Below are 13,028 nucleotides of genomic sequence, written 5' to 3'. Positions count from 1 at the left end.
GACTGGAATTCCAATCTTGCTCCTGCCTCTGAGAGGAGCCGTCAGAGGAATGGTGCACTTTAGCCCAGGGCTAACATGGAAAAAGAAGCCCTGTCTGGAGAGTGGGGGATAGTTTTATGCTCCGCCCCTCCTATTCTGGGGAAAATATTAGGGGGTTAAAAGCAAAAAACTGTGGATGCTGGAAATCCAAAACAAAAACAGAAACAGAAATATCTGGAAAAACTCAGCAGGTCTGGCAGCATCAGTGGAGAGGAGCACAGTTGACGTTTCGAGTCCTTATGACCCTTCAACAGAACTAAGTAAAAATAGGAAAGGGGTGAAATATAAGCTGGTTTAAGGGGTGGGGGTGGTTGTTGGGACAAGCAGCCAGTAATAGGTGGAGATAACCAAAAGATGTCACAGACAAAAGGACAAAGAGGTGTTGAAGGTGGTGATATTATCTAAAGGAATGTGCTAATTAAGAGTAGAAAGCAGGACAGACAAGGTACAGATAGCCCTAGTGGGGGTGGGGTGAAGGAATACTAAAAGGGCTAAAAGGTAGAGATAAACAATGGGTGGAAATACATTTAAGAATAATGGAAATAGGTGGGAAAAGAAAAATCTATATAAATTATTGGAAAAAACAAAGAGGGGAAAGAAACGGAAAGGGGGTGGGGATGGAGGAGAGAGTTCAAGATCTAAAATTGTTGAACTCAATATTCCGTCCGGAAGGTTGTAAAGTGCCTAGTCGGAAGATGAGATGCTGTTCCTCCAGTTTGCGTTGAGCTTCACTGGAACAATGCAGCAAGCCAAGGACAGACATGTGGGCATGCGAGCAGGGTGGAGTGTTGAAATGGCAAGCGACAGGGAGGTCTGGGTAATGCTTGCGGACAGACCGAAGGTATTCTGCAAAGCGGACACCCAGTCTGCGTTTGGTCTCTCCAATGTAGAGGAAACCGCATTGGGAGCAACGAATGCAGTAGACTAAGTTGAGGGAAGTGCAAGTGAAATGCTGCTTCACTTGAAAGGAGTGTTTGGGCCCTTGGACGGTGAGGAGAGAGGAAGTGAAGGGGCAGGTGTTGAGGGGGTGAAACACATGGTAAGGGATAGTGAGTCAGCTTGGCTGGGTGGACTGCAGAGACAGAGACTCCATTGCTGGAGGCTGAGAGCAGTCCAAAGACCTCAAAGATGGCTAGGGAACAAATCTAAAGAACTTCAGTTCAAGAGAAGGTATGGGGTGAGGTCTACTGTTTGCAGAATCCAGAACATTCCGTGCTGTTTTACAGTGCAAGGGCTGGGCTCGACATGCTCAGAAAATCACCATAACTCAGAACACTTTGCAGAAAATGCTGGGAACAGTTAGCAGGTCAGGCAGCATCTGAGGAGAGAAGTAATGTTTTAGTTTAATGACTTTCCATTATAACCAAAAGGCTGTCAACCGTAAACATTAACTCTGTTTCTCTCTCCACAGATAATGCCAAACCTGCTGAGCATTTTCTATTTTCATTGCTTTTATCACAAAATACCTTTTTCTATTCACAGATAACTTCGCAATCCGCTTCATTCCACGTGAAAATGGTGTCCACTCAATAGATGTCAAGTTCAATTCCAGCCACATCCCAGGCAGCCCCTTTAGGATCCGAGTGGGAGAGCCAGGACAAACTGGGGATCCTGGCCTAGTCTCTGCCTATGGCCCAGGGTTGGAAGGAGGAGTCACAGGTACAATTCCTTGACAATATCTAACATATAGCATATCCTTCAGATAATGCCAACTGTAATATATAAAACAGTGGATACTTAACAACAAGCTACAGTCTGGAATCAAATCAATGGGTGTGGCAGGGGTTTATAGTTAAATAACAGATACCCAGGAGTGACTTACAGGTTACAATCTAATTGAGGGGTTTGGGGGTGGAAGGGTTTTATATATAGAACAACAGATACCTGCAGGAGTAAGCTGCAACTGGCATCTAATTGAGGGGATCAGATGTTTAATTGGAGGATGTGGGGGGTTTGGGTATTTAATAGCAAGCTCTGAGTGTGTGTTCATTGGGTTCAGCTGTGATTGCTGGGTGTGTTACTTTGACAGGCAGTGAATTTCTATAGTAACACCCTTTGTTCTCTCTGTCTAGGGGTCCCCTCTGAGTTTATTGTCAATACGTGTGATGCTGGGGCTGGTGCTCTTTCTGTCACCATCGATGGCCCTTCCAAAGTGAAGATGGATTGCCAGGACTGTCCTGAGGGTTATAAGGTCACGTACACGCCAATGGCTCCTGGAAACTACCTGATCTCCATCAAATATGGTGGACCTCAGCATATCGTTGGGAGTCCATTTAAGGCCAAGGTCACAGGTGAGCAGGGCTGCGATATGGCTACTCTCTGGGCACGGGTTGCATGGGCTCCATGGGGCATGGGCACCTGCACCTGCAGGGGTATGGGTTCCACGGGCACTTCCCTTGCTGGGGCACAGGTTCCTTGAGCAATGGCTCTCTGGGGCATGAGTTTCAGGGACACTGGCTCTTACCGGGGTACAGGCTCCATAGATTATCTCTGGATTAAAGTCCAGGGCTTCACTCTATTACATGTTTGAAGGAAATCTCAGGACCTGGGGCTGAGGCCTGTGCTTTCAGGTGGAGCTGGGGCGCAGGCCCCGGGAGAGCTGGGTTCAGTACTGGAGGGGAGCTGGGGTTCCAGGGCTGCGGGAAGGGCTGTGCTCTGAGGGGAAATGGGTGCCAAGGTCTGTGCTGAGGGCAGGGGACATGTATACCAGACTAGCTCCCAAGTTGCCTGTTTCCTGTTCCAGGTGTCCGCCTTTCTGGAGGTCATAGTTTACACGAGACGTCCACTGTTCTGGTTGAAACAGTCACCAAGTCAGCCTCTGTTGGCCGGTTTGGAGCAATGCCCAAGTTTACATCTGATGCCAGCAAGGTGGTAGCTCGAGGGCCTGGCCTGGCCAAGGCTTTCATTGGGCAGAAGAACAACTTCACCGTGGACTGCAGCAAAGCAGGTAGGTGTCGGGGGTCAGTGGGGAGCTGGGATATCAGAGCGGTGGGGATCACACAGCAGAACCAGGCCTTGAACCCCACAAGGTGGGGAGAGGGGTCATTTGTGCGGTGAGATGGTCACCCTGTGGCCCTGAGCGGTGATCCTGTGACCTAGAAGTAACTCAATGTCATTCATTCCAGGAACCAACATGTTGATGGTGGGAGTTCATGGTCCGAAGACTCCCTGTGAGGAGGTGTACGTGAAACACGAGGGGAACAGGGTTTATAATGTCACATACACAGTGAAGGAGAAGGGCGACTACATACTGATCGTGAAGTGGGGAGATGAGAGTGTGCCTGGCAGCCCTTTCCATGCCACTGTCCCCTGAGCGGCTGATCAACCGACGGAGTCTTCGCGCACATCTCGAAGGATCCAAATTGTCAAATTCACAATTTAACTTAAAAACCAAAGTACAGCCTGCTGATGGGGGTGGGTGTTGGGTATCTCTGTGGGGGTGGGGGGGGGAGGGGGGAAGCTGCACACCAAACAGATTTGAAAACTGCCTGAATTTGCTGTAACGATTAGCAATTCCTTCTCTCTCTTTTGTAAGAGTTTCCCTAGTAACTCAAAGCTGTTGAAATATTTTTGTATGTTTTTTTTTGGAGGGTGTTGAAGGAGTCAGTTTTGGGCATAGTGTCTGTCTCTGCACCCCCTCCCGTGGTGCTCCAGCCATAGGCTGACCTACTGTAACTCCTCGTGGGCAGAGTATGAGCACTTCACCTGTACGTTAACTTTCAGCTCCTGTGACAGGAGACTCAGCTGTCAGAACCTGTTCAGGATTTTGTTTCAAAGGTCATTGTCTGCTCCCCAGTCCAATGGGCCATTGTGGTGATGCTGGGGTGGGGTGAGCTATCAGGTGGTGTCACCACCCTGGGCCAGTCATGTAGCACTGCATGGAGCTATGGGATTTGCCTCAGGACCTGGGTGTTCGTAAGGGGGTTCCCCCTAAAGAATCCATCAACACAGGTTATTTTAATCAACACTCGGTCCTCTCCTTCCTCTGTCCCTCTTCACTTGATGGTCACTCGATGGTTCCCTCACTCTTCAGCATGACTCTGACCTGATACTGATCTCTTGACCTGCACTGACACAGTTCAGAGAAAGATGATTGGTTGTTGGACTGTGGTGCTCATGGAAACAAGCTAGACCATGTGATGGTGACCTGTGGGTGTGCCCTTGGATGTGGGTGGCAGTGTTTGAAGTTGTTATGCTGTCCATTTCTAGAGAACTGTATGAAAGTGTTATGCCTATGTGTTTGGTACATTTAACCTATGTCTGGTAAGAAACTGCAGAACAATAAAATATACCTGCTAACTCGCTGTCAATTCTTTGCCTCCTTCTTATTGTGTATTTCTTCACATTGAGGTAACTGTGACACTAGGAGGCTCCATCTTTGTATTGACAGTAAACTGGAACAGGTTAGGAATCCAGAAAGCTTTAGGATTGAGAAATATCTCATTGACAGTTTCAGGGTTGGGGATGAAAACAGCCTTCGGCACTTGCATCACTCAATTCTCACCAACTCGGTCCTGAGGTTACTGAGTATCAGCAGTCCATTCCAGTCATTTTTAACTCTAACCCACAATCTTTCAATGTTATCCTCTGGGCCCAACCCCCTTAAAGATCTTCAGTCTTCCATGAGGAACTATAGGCAGTCTTCTATGCTGACAAACTATCATTTCCTCATCTCCAATATATTTAATAAACTTAAAAGGAAATGAAAAGAACTCTATTGTCACCAATGACTGCTAATTTCTTTCACGGGTTTGCTCACCTTTAATGTAGGCCTGGACGCCTGTACATGTCAGCTCTGGCCCTAGCAATTAGCGATCAGGCGCCACGGTGGGAGAGGGACTACTTCATCCCGCCTTCCCCACATGTCAGGTGGGCTGTACTTCACACCTTGGCTGGCAGGTGCGTCGGGCCATGAGAGCGCATGCCCATTGGCATTCCATTTAACGCATACCCAGCTCTTGCGCAATGCCCGGGTGCGCATGCCTAGTCCTTGCCCGAATGTGTGGCGTCACTGCGGGGCATTGGCGGGAGGAGCAGCAGTGCGCAGGCGCACGGCTCTGCCGGTTGGGGTATATAAGGCCGGGGTCAGAGGAAACGGGGATTCAGACACCAGGATGGCGATGCGTGGGAAGCTGATCGCTGTGCTCGGCGATGAGGACACCTGCACCGGCTTCCTGCTCGGTGGCATTGGCGAGCTGAACAAGAACCGACGGCCCAACTTCCTGGTGGTGGAGAAGGAGACGAGCGTGACCGAGATCGAGGAGACTTTCAAGTGAGAGCGGCCGCGCGGGAGGGAGAGCGGAACTCGAGGCCGGGGATCAGCGTCAGGCCTAGGAGGGGAGGGAGGCGTTAAACCGAGGCCCGTCAGCCCTCAGGTGGACCTGCGAGTTCAGGGCAGGGGAGTTATCCCCGGTGTCCTGGTCAATATTTATCCCTTTATCAACATCACCAAAACGGATTATCTTGTCATCAGCACATTGCTGTTTGTTTGTGGGAGCTTGCTGTGCACAGGTTAGCTGCACCGTCCCTTGGCATTGTCTAAGCAGCAGTTTGGGATGCCCCGAATCTGGAGATTTAGCTGTGGTTTGGCGCTGGAAGATTCAGTCTGAACCAGATGGTGTGGCACTGGGAGCTGCAGGTTTGAGCTGGTTACTGCACTGGGCTGTGTCCTTGCTACTTCCTCATCTCCCCACCAACCCTGGGCCTGTGAATGTAACAAGGGACCCAGACTGGGCCTGTGTGCAGCACTCCTGGCTTGTGAACCGTGCAGGCTGCAGATACCATTAGGAAACCTGTCAGTCTGCAGGAGCTGATAGATCGCAAGGGTAGGTCAGGGTTCAGTCACCCTTTGAGGAAGTGAATTCCCCCTGTGACTGAAGGAACTGTGACTTAGGACTGTCCGTACTAGTATTTGATGCGGGGTCAGCTGCTCCTGAGACTAGGTTGGCCCAGCCCTCATTTGATTTGGATCCTCTTTCCCTTTCTGGGTGTCCTGGCTCTCTCTCTTCCCCAAAAAGGATAGCCTGGTCCCATTTCACTGACCTCCAAGCACCCCACCCCTCCCTCCAAATGTTCTTGTCCTGTTTCCAGCAGTGATCAGCAATAATCCCATGTTTAGTAGCTGTGGGTTTTGCTGATTTCTGTAGTTGTCCTCTTGCCTGTGCCTGCTTAGCGTGGGAGTCCCTCAGTACCAGAAGGTGCTGTGCTCAGGCTGCCCAGCATGCAGAATGGGGTGGGGTTGGTGGAGGATTCAACATCGGCACTGTGAGCCAGTGGGTTCAGCAAAATGTGCTGAGTGTCTGATTCTCTCTGTGATGCCCTCCCTCTGGTGATGGGAGGGTGAGTGGACAACCTTCGTCGCCTGTTTCTGCCAGGTTGTGTATGAATTGTCGGAGTAAACTTTCCTGTTTTCTTTTCCCTACAGGAGTTTCTTGAGCCGTGATGACATTGGGATCATCCTGATCAATCAGTACATTGCAGAAATGATCCGTCATGTCATTGATGCCCATACTCTCTCCATTCCTGCTGTGCTGGAAATCCCATCCAAAGAACACCCATACGATGCATCCAAGGACTCCATCCTGCGCCGTGCCAAAGGAATGTTTAGCACTGATGACTTCCGATAGTTGGACTTGCCCGGTGCTGGCTCTGTGGCACAGAGCTACCTGCTCCTGCCATCATCCGGACCATCCCTTTGTGTTGTCTTGTTGCATGTTGTGCAGAGTGCTGATTCCTCTGGGGGCTGCTATCTAATCCACCACACTCCACAGAATATCTTCTCCACACCTACTGGCGATGGACTGTCCCAGCCCAGTGCTTGATGTGTTTTCCCTTGAAACTTATCCAGGAGAATGGAAACACCACCCATCGTAGGATCTGAACTTCAGTAATGTAAACTTACTCTGTATCTAATGTGCTGTACCTGTCCTGGGAGTGTTTGATGGGACAGTATAGAGGGAGCTTTGCTCTGTATCTAACTCTGCTATACCTGCCTTGGTGCAGATCTATCCTGTGCTGATCTTTGATTTATTCCTGTTAGATTATTGATGTTTGGGGTTGCTTTCTGCCCAAGCTATCGGAGTGAGGGGTTGGGGAGCTGTTTCAAATATTCACATTAAAGTGGCAAGTAATTGGAACTGTTCACGCAGGAAGCACTGATATCTGGACTGCGAGGGTGATCAAGAAGTGAGTGCTGTTGATTATGTTACCTATTTAATGGGCATACCACTAAAAACAGAATGGTTGATTACTGAACTTTCACCGTGTGCTCAGGAAGCTCCTGGTTTGTGCTGGTTAACAGATGCTGAATGCAGTTCTTATCTGGTCCTATCAAGTTGTGCTCTTTGAAGAATGTGTATTTATGATGTTGCTTGTCCTTAATCTGTACATCAATAAATAAACACTAGGTTCTCTCATGCTGCCGGGTTTTGATTTTTGCACTGAATCCTTCTCCACTTGAGCCATTAAGTCGTTTTTCTGTCGTGTCTGTCTCCCTCTTCCCCCACCCCCTCAAAAATGGGGCTTTTTAGTTGAATACTCTAGTACTCTCCAAGGTGGCCTTCCATCTCCCACCCTCTGTAAACTTCAGTTCATCTGAAACACTGCTCTCCATATCCTAATTTGCACTAGATCCCATTCATCCATCATCCCTCTTGCTGCTGACCTACGTTGTCCCCTGGTCTGGCAACACATTTTCTTTTAAATTCTTGTCCTTGTGTTCAAATCCCTCTGTGACCTTGTTCCTCCCCTATCTCTAACCTACTGCAGCCTGATATCTCTGCACTCCTCCAACTTGACTCTCTTGTGCATCCTTGATTTTCAGTGCTCTATATTGGGAATGCCTTCAGCTGCTAGGCCATAAGCTCTGGAATTCTCTCCCTAACCCTCACCATGTCTCTCCTTTTAAAATATTACTTTAAACCTGTGATTAAACTTTTGGTTACCTCCTAACATCTCAATGTGGCTCAGTGTCAAGTTTCTAAAACTCCTGTGAACTGCCTTGGGACAATAAAGGTGCTATATAAATGCAGATTGTTGTTTCGTACACTCTGCCCTGGTTCAGTCTACCTTTTCCCTTGGTGTACTAATCTAGTGAGTGAGCAATGCTGCAATGAGACTCAGGGGCTGGGCTGCTTAACCTTGTCCTTATCAAATAGGGAATCCAGGATAGAGGCTATATTGACACAGGTTGGTGGGAACTTGGGAGTAGCTCGGGTTTCAAATTCAGGTGTACCTGTGTGAAGGGGCCTATGCCTACACGTGGGCTCTTTCTGTGCGCCACACACACTGCACGTCAGTTCTCTGCCTGAAGGCAGGTCTGACCAACAATGCCACGACCTTCACCACACATGGGACAAGGAGGCAGGTCCTGAATCCACCTCAGCTGGAAGAGGGATCAACCCTGTGCTGCTGGCACCAAACTAATCAACACCAGCTATCCAACCAACTGGTCCCAAGGAGTCCCAAGTTGCTATGGCTACATGTATGTTGTAGCCTGGAGCTGTGGAGAGTAGTGGCTCCAATTTTCTTTCCATCGCATAGCTGACCAGGAATCTCTTGTGCTCTTACCAATTGCCGCTGGTGTATGCTGACAGGATTTACAATCTGATACTCAACCTGTTTGGCCATGTTACGAACACAGCTTCCTTGGCCATCAAGTCCTCAAGTGGGACTTAAGTTTGTAGCTTCTGGCTCAGTCAGTGATGCTGCCCACTGCACCACAAGACATCCCACTTACCACACATCTGGTTTGAATGTTAGTTTGAGGATGCTCCAAATTCCTTATTGTGTCAGTCATTTTCCTAAATGTTTGCTTCGCAATCAGGAAGAATAACCTTTTCCTAAATTCCAAGTCCCAGCATGGGAAAGAAGAGGGGCTGTTGCTCATGCTTAAACTGTTATTCCAGGAACTGTAACTGAGTGAGGAAATGGGGCTGAAGCTGTATGCTATGTACATCTCACCTATAGAACTTTTGTAACTAATTAGACATCCAATCACTGGGCATCACCTTATCCTAAGATCAGTTAGCTAAGGGCCATTGTAAACCTGAGTTTGGGAACTCAATCCTTTAATGCTGAGGATTTAAAAAAAAATTTGTTCATGGGATGTGGGTGTCGCTGGTCAGGCCAGCATTTATTGCCCATCTCTAATTGCCCTTGAGTAGGTTTTTCAGCCCTTCGAGCCTGTTCCGCCATTCAATATGATCATGGCTGATCCTCTATCTCAACACCATACTCCCGCGCTTTCCTCATACCCCTTGACGCCTTTAGAGTCCAGAAATGTATCTATTTCCTTCTTAAATATATTCAGTGACTTGACCTCCACAGCCCTCTGTGGTAGAGAATTCCATAGGTTCACCATCCTCTGAGTGAAGAAGTCTCTCATCTCAGTCCTAAATGGCCTACCCCATATCCTGAGACTGTGACCCCTTGTTCTAGACATCATCCCTGCATCCAGTCTGTCCAGCCCTGTCAGAATTTTACACATTTCAATGAGATCCCCTCTCATTCTTCTAACCTCCAGTGAATACAGGCCTAGTTGGCACAATCTCATACGACAATCCTGCCATCCCAGGAATCAGTCTGGTGTACCTTCGCTGCACTCCCTCTATGGCAGGTATATCCTTCCTTAGGTGAGGAGACCAAAGCTGCACACAATACTCCAGGTGTGGCCTCACCAAAGCCCTGTACAGCTGCAGAAAGACAGCCTTGCTCCTGTACTCAAGTCCTCTCGCAACGAAGGCCAACACACCATTTGCCTTCTTAACTGCTTGCTGCACCTTAAAGCTTGCTTTCAGTGATTGGTGTACAAGGACACCCAGGTCCCTTTGTACATCAACATTTCCCAATTTATCACTATTTAAATAATACTCTGCCATTCTGTTTTTCCTACCAAAGTAGATAACCACACTTATCCACATTATACTGCATCTGCTATCTATTTGCCCACTCACAACTTAGGTAAATCGCCTTGAAGCCTCTTAACATCCTCCTCACCACTCACATTCCTACCAAGTTTTGTGTCGTCAGAAAACTTGGAAATATTACATTTGGTTCCCTCATCCAAATCATTAATATATATTGTGAATAGCTGGGGCCCAAGCACTGATCCTTGCAATTTGCTATTCTGACAGCAGGAATTGTTAATGACTTTGACATAATCAGAATTTCATGTCATCTGAGTTTGCTCATCCCGATTTCACTGTAGTGTTGAGAAAATCAGTGCGGCTCTCATTAAATGAAATTAGAAGCTGATTTTGATTAATAATCCTGGTGAATTTTTACTGAGATGAGAAATTCTGTGATTCTTCTGATTTCTACATGTTTAAAGGTAAGATGTCTCCGTATATTACTCAACCAAAAACTGAACAAAAGGACAATGACAAAGAACGGGACGCATTCTCAGGGATGTTAGAAATTTATTCAGTTAATTAACCTCAAAGTTACAATAAAACTTGAGTGCCAAAAAAACCCAACTGGTTCACTAATGTTCTTTTTCGAAGGAAAGCAGCAGAACATTACAATGTACTGGTTACTTTCACTCAGGAACAAAAGTGGGAATGTCAAACATATCCTTATCCTTCCATACATGGCAGAGCAGAATAGGCCTCATCTCATTCCTAAGGCCTCTTTGTGGAAGATCTCTCCACACTCCCAGTACAGGCCATTCCAAGCAGTTATTTGTTCTAATAATAATCAAGGGGGAGAATTTTCCTTTATCATGTATTAATTTTCAGGGTGTGAGTGTTGCTGGCACTTAGTAACCATTTATCACATCACTTATATCAAGTTACATCAAGTCTACTGCAAAGAAATAGGCCATTTGGCCTAACAGGTCCATACTGGCTCCACACAAGCCTCCTCCCACCCTTCTTCATTTAACCCTACCAACAGATCCTTCTTTTCCTTTCTCCCTCATGTTTTTATCTAGCTTCCCCTTAATAGCTACTTGCCTCAATTACTCCTTGTGGTAGCGATCTCCACTCTCCATAAAGTTTCTCCTGAATTCTCTTAGATTTATTAGTAGTTATCGTCTAATTAAGGCCCCTAATTTTGGACTCCAGTTCAAGTGGAAACATCTTTTCAACATCTAGCCTATCAAAGGTCTTCATAACTTTAAAGACCTCAATGGGGTCACCCCCTCGATCATCTCTTTTCTACAGGAAAGAGGCTCAGCCCAGTCTCTCCTGTCGCCCCATGTCAGTCTCATTATCCATGTCACTTCCTGTCTCTCATTACATTTGTAAATGTAACACTGATTGCTTAGATACCAGATGGACACCCAGTCAGTATGTGGAGAGAGCCCTGTCTGCTGTGTTCACCCTGTATGTGTCCCCATTTCAAAAACTCATGGACAAGGACAACTGAAGACACACGACCATGGAGCAAAAACTCAACATGGACACTGAGAAGCAAGACTTCTCGAAAGAAAACATCACCAAAGAGGATCTGCTGAGGCTGTGTTGGCTGAAGCGTCTCCGAGATAACCTCCATAAGCCCTCAGCAAGAGGGACAGAGCGCAAGAGGGGACTCACACGACCACACGTAGATCTCCAGAAAAAGGCACCAACAGAGCAGGAAAAGGAGACCTCAGTGGAGGAAGGAGCAGCAGAAAATCCAAAAGCTGGAAAGAAAGTTGCGACAGCTTCTCTGCGTGACATGAGGCCAGTCACCCCTGAGGTGCACGCCCTGCTGTACGATGGATTCTCTAAAGAGGAGAAAGGCAGATACCAATACCTAAAGGCCCGGACAAAAAAAAGCCCCAGTGAGAAATATGAGTATGCCCTCACCACTTCCTGGGATTATGGCTGGAAATTAGGTGAGAGACTGTTACCCAAGCAAGGTTAGGGCTGATGGGCAGGGTAGGGGGCGGTGTTGCTGCGCAGGGTTTTCGGGTCAGTGTTACTGGGAGTGGGGTGAGGTCTGTGTTGGGCAAGAGCCAGTGTTGCTGCTCAGGGCATGGGTCAGTGTTGGTGGGTGTGGAGTGGGAGCAGTCAGGCTTACTGGGCAGGGAGTTGGGGCCAATGTTACTGGGCAGGGGTCAGTAACATTAGGAGGGGCCACTGAGCTCATTGACTTAAGGAACTGGATTAGTACATGGTTAGAGGTTGACCTTTCACTTTCTTGTTGGACCTTGTGTCAAACACTGTCCAGCAGACCAGGTTCACATCTGGGCTCAAATCCATTCTGGACACTGATGCTCTCTTTCTCTGGATGGCGAAGCAGACCTTCAGTAGAAATGCTTGCTCAACTGTGATTCTTTACAATCAGGCCGAGTTCAAGGATTATTTTGCATTTGGGTTCAATACGATCAGACTACTTTCAAAGTTCTTCAGTTCAATATATATTTATAAAATTTCAGTTAATAATAGGTTTAGCTCAATCTAATCTCATATATTGGGACTGAATAGTATATAGAGTAAATCTCTCTCTACATTGTCCCTTCAAGCACTCCCAGAACAAGTACAGTACATGTTAGGTTCAGAGTAAAACTCCTTCTCCACTGTCCCATCAAACATTCCGAGGACAGGTACAACACAGGTTAGATACAGAGTAAAACTCCCTCTACATTGTTCAGTCAAACACTCCCAGAACAAGTACAGCACAGGGTTAGATGCAGAGTAAGTTGCCTCTCATTTTTAACCTCACTGACATGACCCAATCTCAGAGTTTCAGTGTTACTGTGACACTCACAATTCCCTTCAAATTGGTGTTCCATTGAGAAGCTTTGCAATATTTTTCCAAACATATTTTATATTCTAGGCTTGGAAAATGCAGAGTGAGCAGAGTTTTGCCTTGTGTGTGCTCTGGGTCACTGTCCTCAGATGAGTGCTCATCCACCTTAACCCAAGTGTACAATGAGCCACGTCAGGAAGGAGTGACCATCTGGTGGGAACATCAAGAGTAGTTCAACCAATTGTTGTGCTTCTCTCCTGACAGAGGATGTTGCTGAGTGCAAGAAGCCTCCTTTTGGGCGATCGGCAATGGTG

The 13,028-nt window shown here is 47.3% G+C and overlaps 3 protein-coding genes across 4 annotated transcripts in view; all 3 read left to right on the top strand.

The window, feature by feature from the left end:
- flncb (filamin C, gamma b (actin binding protein 280)) overlaps positions 1–4,343 on the top strand; it is a 77,154-nt gene extending 72,811 nt beyond the window's left edge. For both annotated transcript variants that reach the window (XM_078553162.1, XM_078553161.1), the window contains 4 exons: positions 1,522–1,698; positions 2,112–2,330; positions 2,783–2,986; positions 3,165–4,343. In XM_078553162.1, coding sequence (XP_078409288.1) covers positions 1,522–1,698; positions 2,112–2,330; positions 2,783–2,986; positions 3,165–3,352 — 788 coding nt within the window. In that variant the 3' untranslated portion in view covers positions 3,353–4,343. The remainder of the gene's footprint in view (positions 1–1,521; positions 1,699–2,111; positions 2,331–2,782; positions 2,987–3,164) is intronic.
- A 721-nt stretch (positions 4,344–5,064) lies between these two features.
- On the top strand, positions 5,065–7,454 carry atp6v1f (ATPase H+ transporting V1 subunit F). The gene is made up of 2 exons (XM_078553163.1): positions 5,065–5,311; positions 6,464–7,454. The coding sequence occupies exons 1-2, from the start codon at positions 5,154–5,156 to the stop codon at positions 6,663–6,665; spliced, it is 360 nt and encodes a 119-aa protein (XP_078409289.1). The 5' UTR covers positions 5,065–5,153; the 3' UTR covers positions 6,666–7,454.
- Positions 7,455–10,285: 2,831 nt separating this feature from the next.
- Positions 10,286–12,516, top strand: LOC144688037 (protein SPMIP1-like). Its single transcript, XM_078554691.1, has one exon. It carries the CDS (start codon positions 11,419–11,421, stop codon positions 11,884–11,886), a length of 468 nt encoding a protein of 155 aa, XP_078410817.1. The 5' UTR covers positions 10,286–11,418; the 3' UTR covers positions 11,887–12,516.
- The last annotated feature ends 512 nt before the right edge of the window (positions 12,517–13,028 follow it).

This window comes from Cetorhinus maximus, chromosome 12 (assembly GCF_964194155.1).
Source record: "Cetorhinus maximus chromosome 12, sCetMax3.hap1.1, whole genome shotgun sequence".
Classification (NCBI taxonomy): domain Eukaryota; kingdom Metazoa; phylum Chordata; class Chondrichthyes; order Lamniformes; family Cetorhinidae; genus Cetorhinus; species Cetorhinus maximus.
The sequence above is the reverse complement of the archived record's forward strand: the minus strand, read 5'-3'. Positions and strand labels throughout refer to the sequence as shown.